This window comes from Melospiza georgiana, chromosome 6 (genome assembly GCF_028018845.1).
Source record: "Melospiza georgiana isolate bMelGeo1 chromosome 6, bMelGeo1.pri, whole genome shotgun sequence".
In the NCBI taxonomy this organism is placed as follows: domain Eukaryota; kingdom Metazoa; phylum Chordata; class Aves; order Passeriformes; family Passerellidae; genus Melospiza; species Melospiza georgiana.
In genome coordinates this window covers 20,679,491-20,695,698 of record NC_080435.1, presented here as the reverse complement: position 1 = coordinate 20,695,698, position 16,208 = coordinate 20,679,491, and the positions used below count along the sequence as shown (strand labels likewise).

At 65.5% G+C, this 16,208-nt stretch overlaps 2 protein-coding genes across 2 annotated transcripts; one reads left to right on the top strand and one right to left on the bottom strand.

Moving 5' to 3' along the window:
• Nucleotide 1: 1 nt before the first annotated feature.
• AIP (aryl hydrocarbon receptor interacting protein) lies at nucleotides 2-2,217 on the bottom strand. Its single transcript, XM_058026406.1, has 6 exons — nucleotides 2,054-2,217; nucleotides 1,735-1,914; nucleotides 1,357-1,545; nucleotides 1,002-1,178; nucleotides 775-916; nucleotides 2-688 (listed from the first exon to the last, which is right to left on the bottom strand). The coding sequence occupies exons 1-6, from the start codon at nucleotides 2,150-2,152 to the stop codon at nucleotides 483-485; spliced, it is 993 nt and encodes a 330-aa protein (XP_057882389.1). The 5' UTR covers nucleotides 2,153-2,217; the 3' UTR covers nucleotides 2-482.
• Nucleotides 2,218-3,861: 1,644 nt separating this feature from the next.
• On the top strand, nucleotides 3,862-16,115 carry LOC131084886 (antigen WC1.1-like). Its single transcript, XM_058026652.1, has 27 exons — nucleotides 3,862-4,122; nucleotides 4,439-4,759; nucleotides 4,848-5,168; nucleotides 5,242-5,544; nucleotides 5,618-5,932; nucleotides 6,053-6,409; nucleotides 6,485-6,793; nucleotides 6,881-7,255; nucleotides 7,337-7,480; nucleotides 7,630-7,725; nucleotides 7,939-8,022; nucleotides 8,259-8,399; nucleotides 8,583-8,692; nucleotides 9,308-9,795; nucleotides 10,760-11,027; nucleotides 11,142-11,553; nucleotides 11,628-11,948; nucleotides 12,037-12,357; nucleotides 12,431-12,733; nucleotides 12,807-13,121; nucleotides 13,255-14,022; nucleotides 14,110-14,484; nucleotides 14,566-14,709; nucleotides 14,859-14,954; nucleotides 15,168-15,251; nucleotides 15,488-15,628; nucleotides 15,812-16,115. The coding sequence occupies exons 1-27, from the start codon at nucleotides 3,954-3,956 to the stop codon at nucleotides 15,925-15,927; spliced, it is 7,197 nt and encodes a 2,398-aa protein (XP_057882635.1). The 5' UTR covers nucleotides 3,862-3,953; the 3' UTR covers nucleotides 15,928-16,115.
• The last annotated feature ends 93 nt before the right edge of the window (nucleotides 16,116-16,208 follow it).

Genomic DNA, 16,208 nt, shown 5'->3' with positions numbered 1-16,208 from the left:
CTGGTTTTACTTAAGTTTATCTTGGCATAGCATGATCAGATTTATAGAGATAGCAGAAACAAGCTGTTACTCTATATAAAATATTCCCGACACTGACATGACAAGAGGAGACACTGGGTTGGGATGATAGCAGCAGCCTGGATAAGTGACAATGGCGTGGCACGGAGAACAGGCATGAACGGGTTGGAGCTGGGGCCGAGGCTCAGTGCCGCCCTTCCATGGCCATCATAAAGTATAAAAACATCAAATAAGTGATAAAAGTTGGCAGGAAGCAGCAGGCTCTTGTCACCCACGTATCCCTGGCGTGACGATAAGCCCTGGCTGTGTCCCCAGGCTGTGGCGAGCTCCGGGGCCATTTCCACTGACTTCAAATAAGTAAAATCTGTATTAAACATTAATAAACATCCATGACCATTCCACATGTGGAATATCTAAAAGAACCTGTCCCGAGAGCACTGGGCTCTCCCTTGCAGCCACGGACTCTACTGGGAGAAGATGCCCTTGAAGCGGATCTTGTCCTCGGCGTCCTTCTCCCGCAGCCGCGCTTCCAGGCTGCGCAGCTCCTTGGACACCACGGGGCGCAGCGAGGGGTCGAGCGCCAGGACTTTGGCAAAGTCAGCCTGAGCCTCAGCCACGTTCCACACAGCTGCGTGGGCCTTCCCCCGCTTGAAGTAGGCCTTAACATTGTCTGTGGGGAGAGAGCCGGGGTCAGCGGAGGGTTGGGGGTATCCTGGTGCCCTCCAGAGCCACCTGGGGTGGCTCGTGGCTCCTTACCCTCGTACTTGTTGAGGATGGAGGAGCAGTGGTCCAGCACCTCGTAGTACTCCTCACACTGCAGCTTGCACTGGCAATAGTTTAAGAGCAGGGGTGTGATCTTCTGGTCGAGCTCAATCCAGTCTGGAGAGCCTGGCTGCTCCTGTGGCGACAGAGCAGAGAGAGTGAGTGGCAGCTCTCAAGCCCTGCATTCTTAAGGATGCCTTTGTGTATCTGGGGAGACCCACCTTCATCTGCAGGTTCTTGAGACAGGCAATGGCATCGTAGTATTTAGCAGCTGCCTCAGACACCTTGCCCTGCCGGTACAGCTCGTTGCCTTCCTTGTGGATCTGGGGCACAGCCTGGAGCTTCTCCTCATCTGTCATGGCCCATGGGTCCTGCTGGTAGGAGCCAGGTGGCTCCACCTGCCAGCACCCCATCATGCAATCAGAGAACAGGATCATGGAATCGTTCAGGTTGGAGAAGACCTCTAGAGTTCTCGAGTCCTGCACTGTCAGGGCCACTACTAAACCACATCCCACATGCCACATCTGTGTGTCTTCTGGACACTTTCACCCCGAGCTCCCCATGCCGGCACCTCACCTTCAGCACCTCGATGTCAAAGATGAGGGGCTGGGGGTTCTTCTGGAGCTCGTCGAGGTCGGGGTACCCCAGGGAGTAGTGCTCGTGCATCTGGGCAATGCTGCAGCAGTGCCGCTGCCCCTCCAGCGGGTCCTTCCCTGCTGCGATGTTCCGCAGGCTCTTGGACACCAGTGGGTAAAGCACCACGTGCTGCGGGAGGGAAGGGAGCCGGAATTTGAGGAGGGCGGTGGGAAGCAAATAAGGATGATGCTCCAGCCTCGAACCGCGCGGCTGGAGCGCACCGGGGGCCCTGCCACCCGCGCCCACCACACGAAGTCACCGCCCACTGCACAGACCACGCCCCCGAGCTACAGACCACGCCCTCGGCGGCCCGCCCACCTTGGTGTCGCAGCGGAAGCGTGCGCGCTCGCCGGGCCGCATGGTTCGCAGCGCCGCTTCCCACACCGGCAGCTTGAACTTTTTCCCGGCGATGAGCTCCATGGGCTTCCCCCGCGCCCTGCTGTCGTCCACTGGCGTCTCCTCATCGCCGCACCGCAGCGTCCGGTAGTGGAAAGTGGCCTGAAGGAGCAGGAGGAGCCCGCGGCGTCACCATGGCGAAGCAGGCGGGGGGGGATGGGGGAAGGCGCGCATGCGCGCCTGCCCCGCCGCGTTCCGCTTCCCACATCCCCCACCCCGCCCGTTCCCCCGCAGACCTGACCTTGGTGCCGTCGCGGAAGTCTGGCAGCGGCCCGGTGCCCTCCCGCAGCACCTCCTTGTCCACGCCGTCCGCCCGCAGCTGCTCGACTTGCTGCGCCATCGCGCCCGCTCCGCCCGCGCCGCCAGCCCTGGCTCGGCCGCCTCCGCCGCCGCTCGGTTCTTTCCGGATCGTCGCGGCTGCGCGGGGCTCCCCCTGCCGGCCCGGGGGTGGCGCTGCGGGGCGGGGGCTCCGGGAATGGGGCGTGCTCACAGGGACGGGGGGCGTGTCCAGCAGGGGCGGCCGCGCTCCCGGTTCCCACGTCGTTCTCCTGGTTTCCCGTCTCCTCCCACCTTCCTGGAGTGTCATTCCAGGAGACGCGGGAGGCGTTCCGGAATGAAACCTCCTGTGGCACTTTGCCGCCTACATGCAAAGGCCGCGGTGTAGAGTGGGAGGTTGATAATGTCGCGGGGACCCGCTATGAGGGTTCCCGCCCGCCGCGGGGAGAGCGCAGCCGGATCGTCCCCTCCCGGCAGCCCCGGCTGGGTCTGCGTGCGGGCAGGAAGGACAGGCAGCCGCAGCAGCGCCGTGCGAAACCCTAGGGGGAGACACCTCAGGGCTAAACAGGGTTTAGGGCAGCTCACGAGATGTCCTGGGGTGGCACGAGGACACTGGCAGGTGGCAGGTCCCCAGTCCCGCAGAAAGGCTGGTGGCTCATGGCGGTTGTGAAAAACGCATATTTTATGATTGGCTTTTCGTAAATATTAAAATGAATATTATATGTGTTGTGTTACAAAGTAATGCTGTATTAATTCTCTTTAAGCAGTGTGTGAAATATAGTTTTAGGTTATAAAAGATATTAAAATAGAAACTATGCTATATAGGATACTTTTTTTTTTGCGAAGAAAGGACTTGCAGGGAGATGCGGTCACACGACACCTAACTCTTTCACAGAAAAATAATTTATTGCCCTCTTATCAGAAGAAACTAACTTCTTCCCGCCTCGAAGGCTCTGTTACGATTCCGAAGAAGAAGTTGACAATGACCAGACGGAATCCTGTACTTGAATGGAATGTATGCACCATGTATGAAGTGTATGAATATGCAACAGGCAGTTGTTTTTAAGGGTTAATCCTCTGTTAAAGTAGCCCTTTTTCGGGCTTGTGCTGCCCAGTAAAAGGTAGCCGGACGTCCGTAACTTTTATCTCTATTGTCTCATATTGTCCTAATTCAAATTCTCCAAATTATTATTACTCTAATTGTATTACTATTTTTATAATAATTTTATTACTGTTAAACTTTTAAAAATTTAAAAACAAGAGATTGGCGTTTTTCACAGCGGTGACTACGCGGCTGCAGGAGTGACCCTGTAGGGAGTACGCTGTTCTGCTGGCACTGTCACTGCTCAGCGCTGCTGGGGGTGGCTCAGACCCAATGTCAACCTCACACACAGCCGAGAACTCAAGAGAGCTCCTGCTCCCCCCTCTTACACCCCTTGTTTTTCGGTGGTGCTTGATCCAAGATAACGCAGGTGGGTCCTCACAAAATCAAGTGGGCTCTGTGACCCCCCCGGAATGTGGCTTCACCGCGAGGCAGAACCGGCGGCGGAGACGCGGCGCTGTCGGCGGCAGCGCAGGTGTCGGGAGGAGCGTGCGGTCGCTGGCGAGGCCGGGAGCCGCCGGGGGGTGACCGCCTCCTTCCTGCCCTGGGGCGAGGCGAGCGCGGGGCCGCAGCTGCGGCAGCAGCGCCATGTGGCAGCGCCGCCGCGAGGGACCGGGCAGCTGGCAGCCCCGCCGAGAGCCGGGGGCTGCTGGCACCCCCCGGGGGCTCCGAGCAGCCGGGAGGGGAGCGCCCCGAGCGTGGGCCTTTGAGCTTTGCAGGTGCCTTGCCTAGAAGTGGTTCTGTGGATGCTGCTGTCGGTAGGATGTGGGCTGGAGCCCGTGCTCCCCATCAGGGGGGCTCTGGGCAGGCTCCAGCAGCAGCAGCAGCAGCGCTGGAGCCCCGGGGGATGCGGGAGGGGCCGCCGCAGGGCAGGTGCTGTGGGGGGGCTGTCTCCCCCCGGGGACATCCGGGTGGCAGCCCACTGTGGCGAGGTGTGTGACGGCAGAGGCGCAGGCGAGGCTCATATTTGGGCACGGAGCAGGTTATTGGAGGCCGCGGCCCCGCAGCCGGGAGATGAGGCGCCTGATAAAGGCTGCTGCCCCCGGTGCTGCTGCTGCAGCGTGCATTGGCTCGGGCGCTGGCAGAGGTGCCCTGGCTGCGCTGGCTCTGGGGCCGCTGGCCATGGGGCCGCTGCTGGCTCTGGGGCTGCTCGTGTGCGTGCGGCTGTGCGGGGGTGAGTGTCGGGCGGGCGGCAGCGGGGCCCGCGGCAGCGGCGGCGGGCCCGGCTCAGCAGCCTCCGTGCCGCAGGCTCCGGGGAGCTGCGTCTGGTGGGCGGCGGCGGGCGCTGTGCCGGGCGCGTGGAGGTGAAGCACGGCGGTGAGTGGGGCTCCGTGTGCGCCTTCGACTTCGACTGGGAGGCTCGCTGGGCCGTGGTGGTGTGCCGGCAGCTGGGCTGCGGCCGGGTGGCCAGGGCGTCCCTGCACGCCCCGTTCGGGCCGGGTAGCGGGCGGATCTGGCTGCAGCCCTTCTTCTGCAACGGCACCGAGGATGCGCTGGAGCGGTGTCCTAACTTCGGATGGGGACGGCATTTCTGCGGCCACGAGCGGGATGTGGGGGTGACCTGCACAGGTGAGGGGACACGCTGGCCGTGCCAGCACAGCCGCCGTGTGCTGGGACACCGTGGGCTGGTGTGAGCCGTGCCGGTGCCCCTGTGCAGATGCCGTGGAGCTGAGGCTGGCGGGCGGCGGCAGTCCCTGTGCCGGGAGGGTGGAGGTGAAGCTGCAGGGCCACTGGGGCACAGTGGCAGACAACAACTGGGACATGGAGGACGCCGAGGTGGTTTGCCAGCAGCTGGGCTGTGGCTCGGCTTTCGCTGCCTACTACACCCACGAGCGCTTTGGCATCAGGGACGGGTTCGTCAGCCTGGCCCTGGTGGACTGCAGAGGGGACGAGGCCACGCTCTGGGACTGCGAGATCCGTGGCTGGGGACCCTATAACAGCAGTATCAATGTCTCGGACGTTGCCGTTGTATGCCAAGGTAGGAGCTGGGCCTGGGGGCTTGAGGCTGTTCATGCACATCCCTTGCCACTGGCCCTGCACTGCCCCCACAGGCTTTTCCCGGCTGGTTGGTGGTGATGGATCCTGTGCCGGGCGGCTGGAGGTGCGTCAGGGCCGGGCCTGGGTCGGTGTCTGTGAGGATCAGGTGGACATGAAGGTGGCCCAGGTGGTGTGCAGGGAGCTGGGCTGCGGTGAGGTGATCGCCATCGCAGGCAGTGGCTGTTTAGGGGCAGTGTCGGGATCGCTCTGGGATGGAGGTTTCCAGTGCAATGGCACCGAGCCCCGTCTCAGCGCCTGTGCCCGGCGTCCGGCAAAGAGCCCGGGCTGCAGCGGCCCTGGCAGCGTCATCTGCTCTTGTAAGTGGCGGGGACAGCGGGGGCAGTTGGGGTCCCGGCAGTATCAGTGCTCACAAGGCTGTTCCTGTGGCAGCCTACACGGGCTTCCGGCTGGGGAACGGCAGCTCGGGATGCTCCGGGCGAGTGGAGGTGGCAGTGAGGGGGACGTGGGGCTCCGTGTGCGCCAGCGAGTGGGACCTGGCCGATGCGCACGTCCTGTGCCGCCACGTGGGCTGCGGCCGCGCCCTCAGCGTGCTGCCGGGAGGCTCCTTCGGCAGCGGGGAGGGGCCGCTGCGGCCGGACGCCTTCGGCTGCAGCGGGAGCGAGCGGCACCCGGGCCAGTGCCCCGTGGCCGTGCTGGGGAAGCCGCCCTGTGCCCCCGGGAACGCCGCCGCCGTCAACTGCTCAGGTGGGTACGTGTGCTCCGTGAGGAGCCTTAAGGGCTTTCGGGACCCTCCCAAAAGTGGAGATGGTTTGCGATGATGCACGCTTATTTTTTGATGAAGTTCTCAGTGCGGCCATTTTACAGGCGCTGTTGAGTCCCTGCGGCTGGTGAAGGGTGAGACTCGGTGCGAGGGGTTTCTGGAGTCGAAGACAAGTACCGGGTCCTGGCGCCGTGTGCCAGGAGAGGTTTTGCTCATACGGAATTTGAGCAATGTGTGCTGGAAGATGGGCTGTGGAGGACTGGAGAAGAGTGAAGTTTTCCTTGGAACGTCCTACCTGGCCCAAATCAGCTATGAGGACTGGGAGATCTTGAAAACGGTGATCGAGGACATTAAGCAGATGACCACTGATCTGCCCAGTAGGACTGTACGTGACGATTATTATTCTGACATGACCACTTCAACAGCTGACGGCCGTCATGGGGCCTGCCTTGTCTGCTCAGGTGGGTGTCCCGAGAAGGGCCGGCGGTGCCGGTGCCCCAAGCAGCAAGCTCAGCCCACTCCTTCCGTGCCCACAGGCAGCCTGCGGGTGAGGCTGGTGGGGAGCTCTGGGCGCTGTGCCGGGCGTGTGGAGGTCTATTCCGGTGGCAGCTGGAGCTGGGTGTGCCAGGAAGGCTGGGAGCTGCAGGACGCGGCCGTTGTGTGCCGGGAGCTGGGCTGTGGCACGGCGCTGCAGGCCCCGGGCTGGGCGCGCTTGGGTGGCGGCCCGGGGCCGCTGTGGCCGTACAGCCCCGAGTGCTCCGGCTCCGAGGAGTCTCTGTGGGAGTGCGGGCGCACGGAACGGCGCGAGTGCGGGCGCGGCGGCGGGGCAGGGGCCGTGTGCTCAGGTGAGTGCGGGGCAGCCCCGGATCAGGGCCCGGCAGAGGCGCCGGGGGGTTCCTGGCCGTGCCGTGACCCCGCTGTCCCCCTTGCAGAGCAGCTCTCCGTGCGGCTGGCAGGGGGCCCTGGGCGCTGCCGGGGCTTCCTGGAGATGTTCCACAACAACACCTGGGGCCGCGTGTGCGCCAACGGCACCAGCAATGGCACCGCCGCCACCGTCTGCCACCAGCTGGGCTGTGGGCGCTCGGTCTCGCTCACAGCTGTCTCCGCCCAGGAGCCGACCGAGGCCTGGCTGGCCTGGGTGGGCTGTGAGGACGGGGCCCGCTCGCTCTGGCAGTGCTCCTCGGCACCCTGGCACCTGCAGAGCTGTGGCAGCCCAGGCGGGCACGCCTATGTGGAGTGTGAGGAGCACAGTGATGGCACCACTGAGGGACACACTACCCCATATCCGGAGGGTGCCACCAGCACAGGTAGCTGTGCCCATGCCTGCATCCCCCAGAGCAGGCTGGTTGGGCTCCCCCTGGCCTCACTGCCTGCCTGTGTTCCCACAGGTGTCCCCAGAAGAAGGCCCCGGGCAGTGGCCGTGGGGTCTGTGTCTGTGCCCACTGTGCTGTGCGTGGTGCTGGGGACGCTGCTGTGCCTGTCCCTGGGTGCCCTGGCGCTGCTGCTGTGCCGTGCCCGTGCCCGGCGCCGAGGTGGGTCTCGGTGGGTGGGGGTGGGGACAGATCCCGTTTGGGGGGTCCAGGGACCCCAGCCCAGCAGAACAGCTCGGAAGGGGTCCAGGGGTGATCCCGGTGCCCCCACAGTACCCACGGCCCCAGGTAAGTGCTGCATCTCCTTGTAGGCCCTGGCAGAGCTGCAGATGCCATCTCCAACGCTGTCTACGAGGAGCTGGATTACAAAGCCATGCCCGAGTACCAGGAGGTGCCCACTCCCCCAGGTGGGTGCAGCCCTTGTGCCCCAGCTGTGCCCACAGTGAAGGCTCTGCCTGAGAGCCCCAGGGCAGCTGTGGCTCCTGGTGGCCCTGCAGGGGCTGCTGGCCATGGGCTGTGGGTGTCCCTCGGTCCCAGAGCAGCCCCGCTCGGCGGTGCGAGGTTCTGTCACCGGTGGTGCCGCTTGAGGCCACCCCCAAGTCCCTGTTTATGCCCTGCAGGTTCCCTGTTGGAGGGATGGGTGAAGAAGCTGCCGTATGACACCGGGGACAGCGTGGCGGGCAGTGACACCGAGGCAGCCCCAGGTAGGGCCACTGGGCATGAGGCCAGCAGGGAGAGCTGGGGACAGGGACACACCTGTGCTGGGAGAGGCTGAGGGCATAAATCTCCTCCCATATGAATGTGCAGTGAAACATCACCTGTCCCTGTGGGACGCAAGGCCCTCCAGCTCGGGCCGAATTGGAAAGGCTGGAGGGGGTGGCACAGCCTGAGCCCTGCCAGGGCCGCTGGTCACTGCCATGGACCCCTCTGCTTTTCCCAGATCCCCCTGCCCGGCCCGAGCAAGGACCGCCGGATGGCTACGACGATGTCCTGGATGTGGCCCAGGAGCCCCCCGCTGGCAGCACTGGGGACATCTCCGAGGGAGTGGCACGGCAGAGGTGGATCTGTGTGCTGCCCACAGGTGAGAGGGCTCCCGGCTGCCCTGTCCCCTGTGCAGAGCCACTCCATGGCAGGCTTTGGCTGTGGGGGCGGGCAGGGCCCCAGCAGCAGATCCATGACTGCTGTGGCCAGAGCCCAGGTGGGGTCTGTCAGGGGGACACGCAGCTGCCTGCCCCCTCAGGCACCTTTCTGTGCTGTCCCCAAGGTGGCATCTACTCCCCTCCAGGTCCCCCAGGAGCCACCAGGGAGCCCTCGGAAGAGCCCCCTGGACACATGGACTATGATGATGTCGGCACCAGCACCCTGGGGACGTTGCCATGAGGACGTCCTGGCCATGCCACAGCTCTGGGGACACGTGTGTGGCGGTGTGGTGGGGTCCTTGTCCCCAGGGAAGGCTGGCCGTGCCCACAGAGGTCAGCCATCGCTGTCCAGAGCTGCAGGAATAGAGCTCCTGTACAGGGATTATCTTTGATTTCAGTGTGATTTTCCCTTTTTTCCTATTAAAACCCAAACTGGTCAGAGAGTCATTCCCAGACCAGGAACCTCATTTTGTCATGGGTACCTCTATAAAGGGGGTATCAGCCATTCATTGGGGATTCAGGGCAGGTATGGGAACCACAGACACATCCCTGGGAATGGTGGGCTGAGGGTGAATAGCCCAGGAGATTGCTGGGATTGCAGGGTCTTTATTTGTCACTGCCAAATGCATGCAACTGCTGCCACCAACAACGAGGACAAAAGGGAGGGGACAGGACCCAGATCCTGCCCCACAGATGCAGCAGGATCTCCTCCCTGTGCGCCGAGGGTGGGGCAGGCTCAGCCCCACTCTCAGCACAGAGAGCCGGGCCAGGAGTGGCTCTGTTTGTTGGAAGGATGTTCCTAAAGGATGGGAGGTCTCCTGAAGGAGGGCAGCGCCTTCCTGCCCCCCAGCAGCACCCCGCGGTGGCAGGGCAGCCGGGCCATGGCCCCGGCCTGCGGCAGGTCGTGCTCCAGGAGGTTCCCGATGTTCAGGCCGGGCTGCAGGGCCCGGAGGGCGTCCAGTTCCTGCAGCAGGGCCTGGCTGAATCCGTCCGTGCTCAGCCTGGGCGTGGAGGAGGCAGGAGCAGAGGAGAAGGTGTTGGAGCTTGTGGGGAGGGAGGAGCTGCAGCGGCCGCGGTGCCGGTGCGGCCCTGGCTGTCCCGCGGCCTCCGCTGCCCGGCTCGGGCATGCCGGGCATGGAAGGGGCCGGGGCAGGGCCCCGACTCACCCCAGGCTCCTCAGCGGGCAGGCGGGATGCCGGAGCTGCTGGCAGAGCTGCAGGACGCCCTGGGCTCGCAGCTCGTTGTCGCTCAGGTCCAGGCAGCTGAGACGGGGCCCAGCAGCAGCTGCGCAGCCAGGGCCGGGCAGGAGGCGCCCGCCAGCCGGCAGCTGCCCAGCCTGTGGGAGCGAGGGAAAGAGGGAAGGAGGGCTTTGGCCTCTGCTTGCTGAGCTGCTCCAGGTGGGAAGGGCGGAGCAGCGGCTGAGGTGCTCGCAGCAGCAGCAGCAGGGGCTGCTGAGGCGGCAATCCCGCAGCCCAATGAGAACTGTCGGTAAGAGCCCTAAGAGCCTCCTCAGGGTCCCGAGATGTGTCCGTGGACTCGGAGATCTCCTGTCCGCTGTGGCCGGGCCAGCAGGCAGCCACCCACCCAGGCAGCGCCCTCCGGTGCGGGTGGCCCGGCACAGCCGGCCCGGTGCGGGCTCCGTGCGGTGCGTGCGTGTGTGAGCGGAGAAGGCCCGGACAGGGCCCGGTGTCGCAGGGCCCAGCAGCGCGGGGGGATGGGGCAGGGCAGCTCCTGCCGCCGCCGCACAGCGAGGGACCGGGACGGGGTGCCGGGCAGCAATGGCCGCGCTGCCGGTGCGTGGGTAGCAGCTGCAGCTCCAGCGGCTCCGTTTGCTCTGCGCGGGAGCCCGGGACGAGAGTCCGGGAGGTGTCGATCGTTTGCATAACAAAGGGCCGAGGAGAGTGGGATCCCGGCCAGGTGAGGGCCACTGAGAGAGACCGCGGGAGAGGAAGACCGGGAGGAAGAGAGAGTTTAGAGTAGACATTTTGCGCTTGGAATGTGAGAGCCTCAAAGCCCTCTTCCTTTGCCTGGGACAATCCTGGCAGTCAGCAGCCGGGGCTGTTTCTGCGTTCCTGCAGCAGCAGCACTCGGATTTAGAGTGGGAGTCACCCGCGGATGTGCCATGGGAAAGCTGGAGTGGAACTGGTGAGGAAATGTGGCTTCTGAGTGTGTGGCCGTGGGTGTTTGGGGAACCTCTGGGGCCAGCGGGGAACAGTGGAGCCGCAGCTGTGGATGTGTGTCAGTGCCATCGGCGCAAGCGGATCGCTGCGTAGGGAATGCGCTGCCGGAGAGTCCTGTGAAGGGTGAGCCCGGGACGTTTCCTGCCGTGCGCGGCCGGCGGGCTGCGGGGGCCCGAGGGCGGCGGCTGCGCGGCGCTGTCGGCGGCAGCGCAGGTGTCGGGAGGAGCGTGCGGTCGCTGGCGAGGCCGGGAGCCGCCGGGGGGTGACCGCCTCCTTCCTGCCCTGGGGCGAGGCGAGCGCGGGGCCGCAGCTGCGGCAGCAGCGCCATGTGGCAGCGCCGCCGCGAGGGACCGGGCAGCTGGCAGCCCCGCCGAGAGCCGGGGGCTGCTGGCACCCCCCCGGGGGCTCCGAGCAGCCGGGAGGGGAGCGCCCCGAGCGTGGGCCTTTGAGCTTTGCAGGTGCCGCCTTGCCTAGAAGTGGTTCTGTGGATGCTGCTGTCGGTAGGATGTGGGCTGGAGCCCGTGCTCCCCATCAGGGGGGCTCTGGGCAGGCTCCAGCAGCAGCAGCAGCAGCGCTGGAGCCCCGGGGGATGCGGGAGGGGCCGCCGCAGGGCAGGTGCTGTGGGGGGGCTGTCTCCCCCCGGGGACATCCGGGTGGCAGCCCACTGTGGCGAGGTGTGTGACGGCAGAGGCGCAGGCGAGGCTCATATTTGGGCACGGAGCAGGTTATTGGAGGCCGCGGCCCCGCAGCCGGGAGATGAGGCGCCTGATAAAGGCTGCTGCCCCCGGTGCTGCTGCTGCAGCGTGCATTGGCTCGGGCGCTGGCAGAGGTGCCCTGGCTGCGCTGGCTCTGGGGCCGCTGGCCATGGGGCCGCTGCTGGCTCTGGGGCTGCTCGTGTGCGTGCGGCTGTGCGGGGGTGAGTGTCGGGCGGGCGGCAGCGGGGCCCGCGGCAGCGGCGGCGGGCCCGGCTCAGCAGCCTCCGTGCCGCAGGCTCCGGGGAGCTGCGTCTGGTGGGCGGCGGCGGGCGCTGTGCCGGGCGCGTGGAGGTGAAGCACGGCGGTGAGTGGGGCTCCGTGTGCGCCTTCGACTTCGACTGGGAGGCTCGCTGGGCCGTGGTGGTGTGCCGGCAGCTGGGCTGCGGCCGGGTGGCCAGGGCGTCCCTGCACGCCCCGTTCGGACCGGGCAGCGGGCGGATCTGGCTGCAGCCCTTCTTCTGCAACGGCACCGAGGATGCGCTGGAGCGGTGTCCTAACTTCGGATGGGGACGGCATTTCTGCGGCCACGAGCGGGATGTGGGGGTGACCTGCACAGGTGAGGGGACACGCTGGCCGTGCCGGCACAGCCGCCTTGTGCTGGGACACCGTGGGCTGGTGTGAGCCGTGCCGGTGCCCCTGTGCAGATGCCGTGGAGCTGAGGCTGGCGGGCGGCGGCAGTCCCTGTGCCGGGAGGGTGGAGGTGAAGCTGCAGGGCCACTGGGGCACAGTGGGAGACGACAGCTGGGACATGGAGGACGCCGAGGTGGTTTGCCAGCAGCTGGATTGTGGCTCGGCTTCCGCTGCCTACTACACCCACGAGAGCTTTGGCGTCGGGGACGGGTTCGTCAGCCTGGCCCTGGTGGACTGCAGAGGGGACGAGGCCACGCTCTGGGATTGCATGATCCGTGGTTGGGGACCCTATAACAGCAGCATCCATGGCTTGGATGCCGCCGTTGTATGCCAAGGTAGGAGCTGGGCCTGGAGGCTTGAGGCTGTTCATGCACATCCCTTGCCACTGGCCCTGCACTGCCCCCACAGGCTTTTCCCGGCTGGTTGGTGGCGATGGATCCTGTGCCGGGCGGCTGGAGGTGCGTCAGGGCCGGGCCTGGGTCGGTGTCTGTGAGGATCAGGTGGATATGAAGGTGGCCCAGGTGGTGTGCAGGGAGCTGGGCTGCGGTGAGGTGATCGCCATCGCCGGCAGTGGCCGTTTTGGGGCAGTGTCGGGATCGCTCTGGGACGGAGGTTTCCAGTGCAATGGCACCGAGCCCCGTCTCAGCGCCTGTGCCCGGCGTCCGGCCCACAGCCAGGGCTGCAGCGGCCCTGGCAGCGTCATCTGCTCTTGTAAGTGGCGGGGACAGCGGGGGCAGTTGGGGTCCCGGCAGTATCAGTGCTCACAAGGCTGTTCCTGTGGCAGCCTACACGGGCTTCCGGCTGGGGAACGGCAGCTCGGGATGCTCCGGGCGAGTGGAGGTGGCAGTGAGGGGGACGTGGGGCTCCGTGTGCGCCAGCGAGTGGGACCTGGCCGATGCACACGTCCTGTGCCGCCACGTGGGCTGCGGCCGCGCCCTCAGCGTGCTGCCGGGAGGCTCCTTCGGCAGCGGGGAGGGGCCGCTGCGGCCGGACACCTTCGGCTGCAGCGGGAGCGAGCGGCACCCGGGCCAGTGCCCCGTGGCCGTGCTGGGGAAGCCGCCCTGTGCCCCCGGGAACGCCGCCGCCGTCAAATGCTCAGGTGGGTACGGGTGCTCTGTGAGGAGCCTTAAGGGCCTTTGGGACCCTGTTAAGAATTGTGAGCAGATATTTTGGACTGAAGTGCAGTGTGAATCAGGTGCCACAGCCGCATGGGTCTGCTGTTGGTTCTGCAGGTGTTGGCTTCGTCACGTCCCTGAGGCTGGTGGATGGTCAGAGCTTCTGTGATGGGCGGCTGGAGGAGAGCATAACCAGCCCAGACTGGCGCCGTGTGCCTCTGGAGCAGTGGAAGTTATGGGATGTGTACATGGTGTGTGCGGTGCTGGGCTGTGGCCTTCCCAAGGACGTTTACACTGCCTTGGGTACGGCTCCTGTATTGAGCAGCAGCCGCAGCGAGGTGGACATCATTACTGAAGAGATGGACAGCATTTTTGGCATGGGCTCTGCACTGACCAGCAGCCCTGAGGAGATGGATAACCAGCTGGAGGAGATGGGTGATGTCTCAGGAATGGGTCCTGCAGCGAACAGCAGCCTTGAGGAGATGATCATTGTCTGCTCAGGTGGGTGTCCCGAGAAGAGCTGGAGGTGCCGGGGCCCCAGGCAGCCACCCCAGCCCACTCCTTCCGTGCCCACAGGCAGCCTGCGGGTGAGGCTGGTGGGGAGCTCTGGGCGCTGTGCCGGGCGTGTGGAGGTCTATTCCGGTGGCAGCTGGAGCTGGGTGTGCCAGGAAGGCTGGGAGCTGCAGGACGCGGCCGTTGTGTGCCGGGAGCTGGGCTGTGGCACGGCGCTGCAGGCCCCGGGCTGGGCGCGCTTGGGTGGCGGCCCGGGGCCGCTGTGGCCGTACAGCCCCGAGTGCTCCGGCTCCGAGGAGTCTCTGTGGGAGTGCGGGCGCACGGAACGGCGCGAGTGCGGGCGCGGCGGCGGGGCAGGGGCCGTGTGCTCAGGTGAGTGCGGGGCAGCCCCGGATCAGGGCCCGGCAGAGGCGCCGGGGGGTTCCTGGCCGTGCCGTGACCCCGCTGTCCCCCTTGCAGAGCAGCTCTCCGTGCAGCTGGCAGGGGGCCCTGGGCGCTGCCGGGGCTTCCTGGAGGTCTCCTACAACGGCACCTGGGGCCGCGTGTGCGCCAACGGCACCAGCCCCGGCACCGCCGCCACCGTCTGCCACCAGCTGGGCTGTGGGCACCGGGGCTGGCTCACAGCTGTCTCCGCCCAGGAGCCGACCGAGGCCTGGCTGGCCTGGGTGGGCTGTGAGGACGGGGCCCGCTCGCTCTGGCAGTGCTCCTCGGCACCCTGGCACCTGCAGAGCTGTGGCAGCCCAGGCGGGCACGCCTATGTGGAGTGTGAGGAGCACAGTGATGGCACCACTGAGGGACACACTACCCCATATCCGGAGGGTGCCACCAGCACAGGTAGCTGTGCCCATGCCTGCATCCCCCAGAGCAGGCTGGTTGGGCTCCCCCTGGCCTCACTGCCTGCCTGTGTTCCCACAGGTGTCCCCAGAAGAAGGCCCCGGGCAGTGGCCGTGGGGTCTGTGTCTGTGCCCACTGTGCTGTGCGTGGTGCTGGGGACGCTGCTGTGCCTGTCCCTGGGTGCCCTGGCGCTGCTGCTGTGCCGTGCCCGTGCCCGGCGCCGAGGTGGGTCTCGGTGGGTGGGGGTGGGGACAGATCCCGTTTGGGGGGTCCAGGGACCCCAGCCCAGCAGAACAGCTCGGAAGGGGTCCAGGGGTGATCCCGGTGCCCCCACAGTACCCACGGCCCCAGGTAAGTGCTGCATCTCCTTGTAGGCCCTGGCAGAGCTGCAGATGCCATCTCCAACGCTGTCTACGAGGAGCTGGATTACAAAGCCATGCCCGAGTACCAGGAGGTGCCCACTCCCCCAGGTGGGTGCAGCCCTTGTGCCCCAGCTGTGCCCACAGTGAAGGCTCTGCCTGAGAGCCCCAGGGCAGCTGTGGCTCCTGGTGGCCCTGCAGGGGCTTCTGGCCATGGGCTGTGGGTGTCCCTCGGTCCCAGAGCAGCCCCGCTCTGTGGTGTGAGGTTCTGCCACCGGTGGTGCGGCTTGAGGCCACCCCCAAGTCCCTGTTTATGCCCTGCAGGTTCCCTGTTGGAGGGATGGGTGAAGAAGCTGCCGTATGACACCGGGGACAGCGTGGCGGGCAGTGACACCGAGGCAGCCCCAGGTAGGGCCACTGGGCAGGAGCCCAGCAGGGAGAGCTGGGGACAGGGACACACCTGGGCTGGGAGAGGCTGAGGGCATAAATCTCCTCCCATATGAATGTGCAGTGAAACATCACCTGTCCCTGTGGGACGCAAGGCCCTCCAGCTCATGCCGAATTGGAAAGGCTGGAGGGGGTGGCACATCCTGAGCCCTGCCAGGGCCGCTGGTCACTGCCATGGACCCCTCTGCTTTTCCCAGATCCCCCTGCCCGGCCCGAGCAAAGACCCCCGGATGGATACGACGATGTCCTGGATGTGGCCCAGGAGCCTCCCGCTGGCATCACTGGGGACATCTCCGAGGGAATGGCACGGCAGAGGTGGATCTGTGTGCTGCCCACAGGTGAGAGGGCTCCCGGCTGCCCTGTCCCCTGTGCAGAGCCACTCCATGGCAGGCTTTGGCTGTGGGGGCGGGCAGGGCCCCAGCAGCAGATCCATGGCTGCTGTGGCCAGAGCCCAGGTGGGGTCTGTCAGGGGGACATGCAGCTGCCTGCCCCCTCAGGCACCTTTCTGTGCTGTCCCCAAGGTGGCATCTACTCCCCTCCAGGTCCCCCAGGAGCCACCAGGGAGCCCTCGGAACAGCCCCCTGGACACATGGACTATGATGATGTCGGCAGCAGCGCCCTGGGGACGTTGCCATGAGGATGTCCTGGCCATGCCACAGCCCTGGGGACACGTGTGTGGCGATGTGGTGGGGCCCTGTCCCCAGGGAAGGCTGGCCGTGCCCACAGAGGTCAGCCATCGCTGTCCAGAGCTGCAGGAATAGAGCTCCTGTACAGGGATTATCTTTGATTTCAGTGTGATTTTCCCTTTTTTCCTAGTAAAACCCAAACTGGTCAGAGACTCATTCACACACCAGGAATCTCATTTTGGCATGGGTACCTCTATAAAGGGTGTATTAACCATTCATTGGGGATACAGGG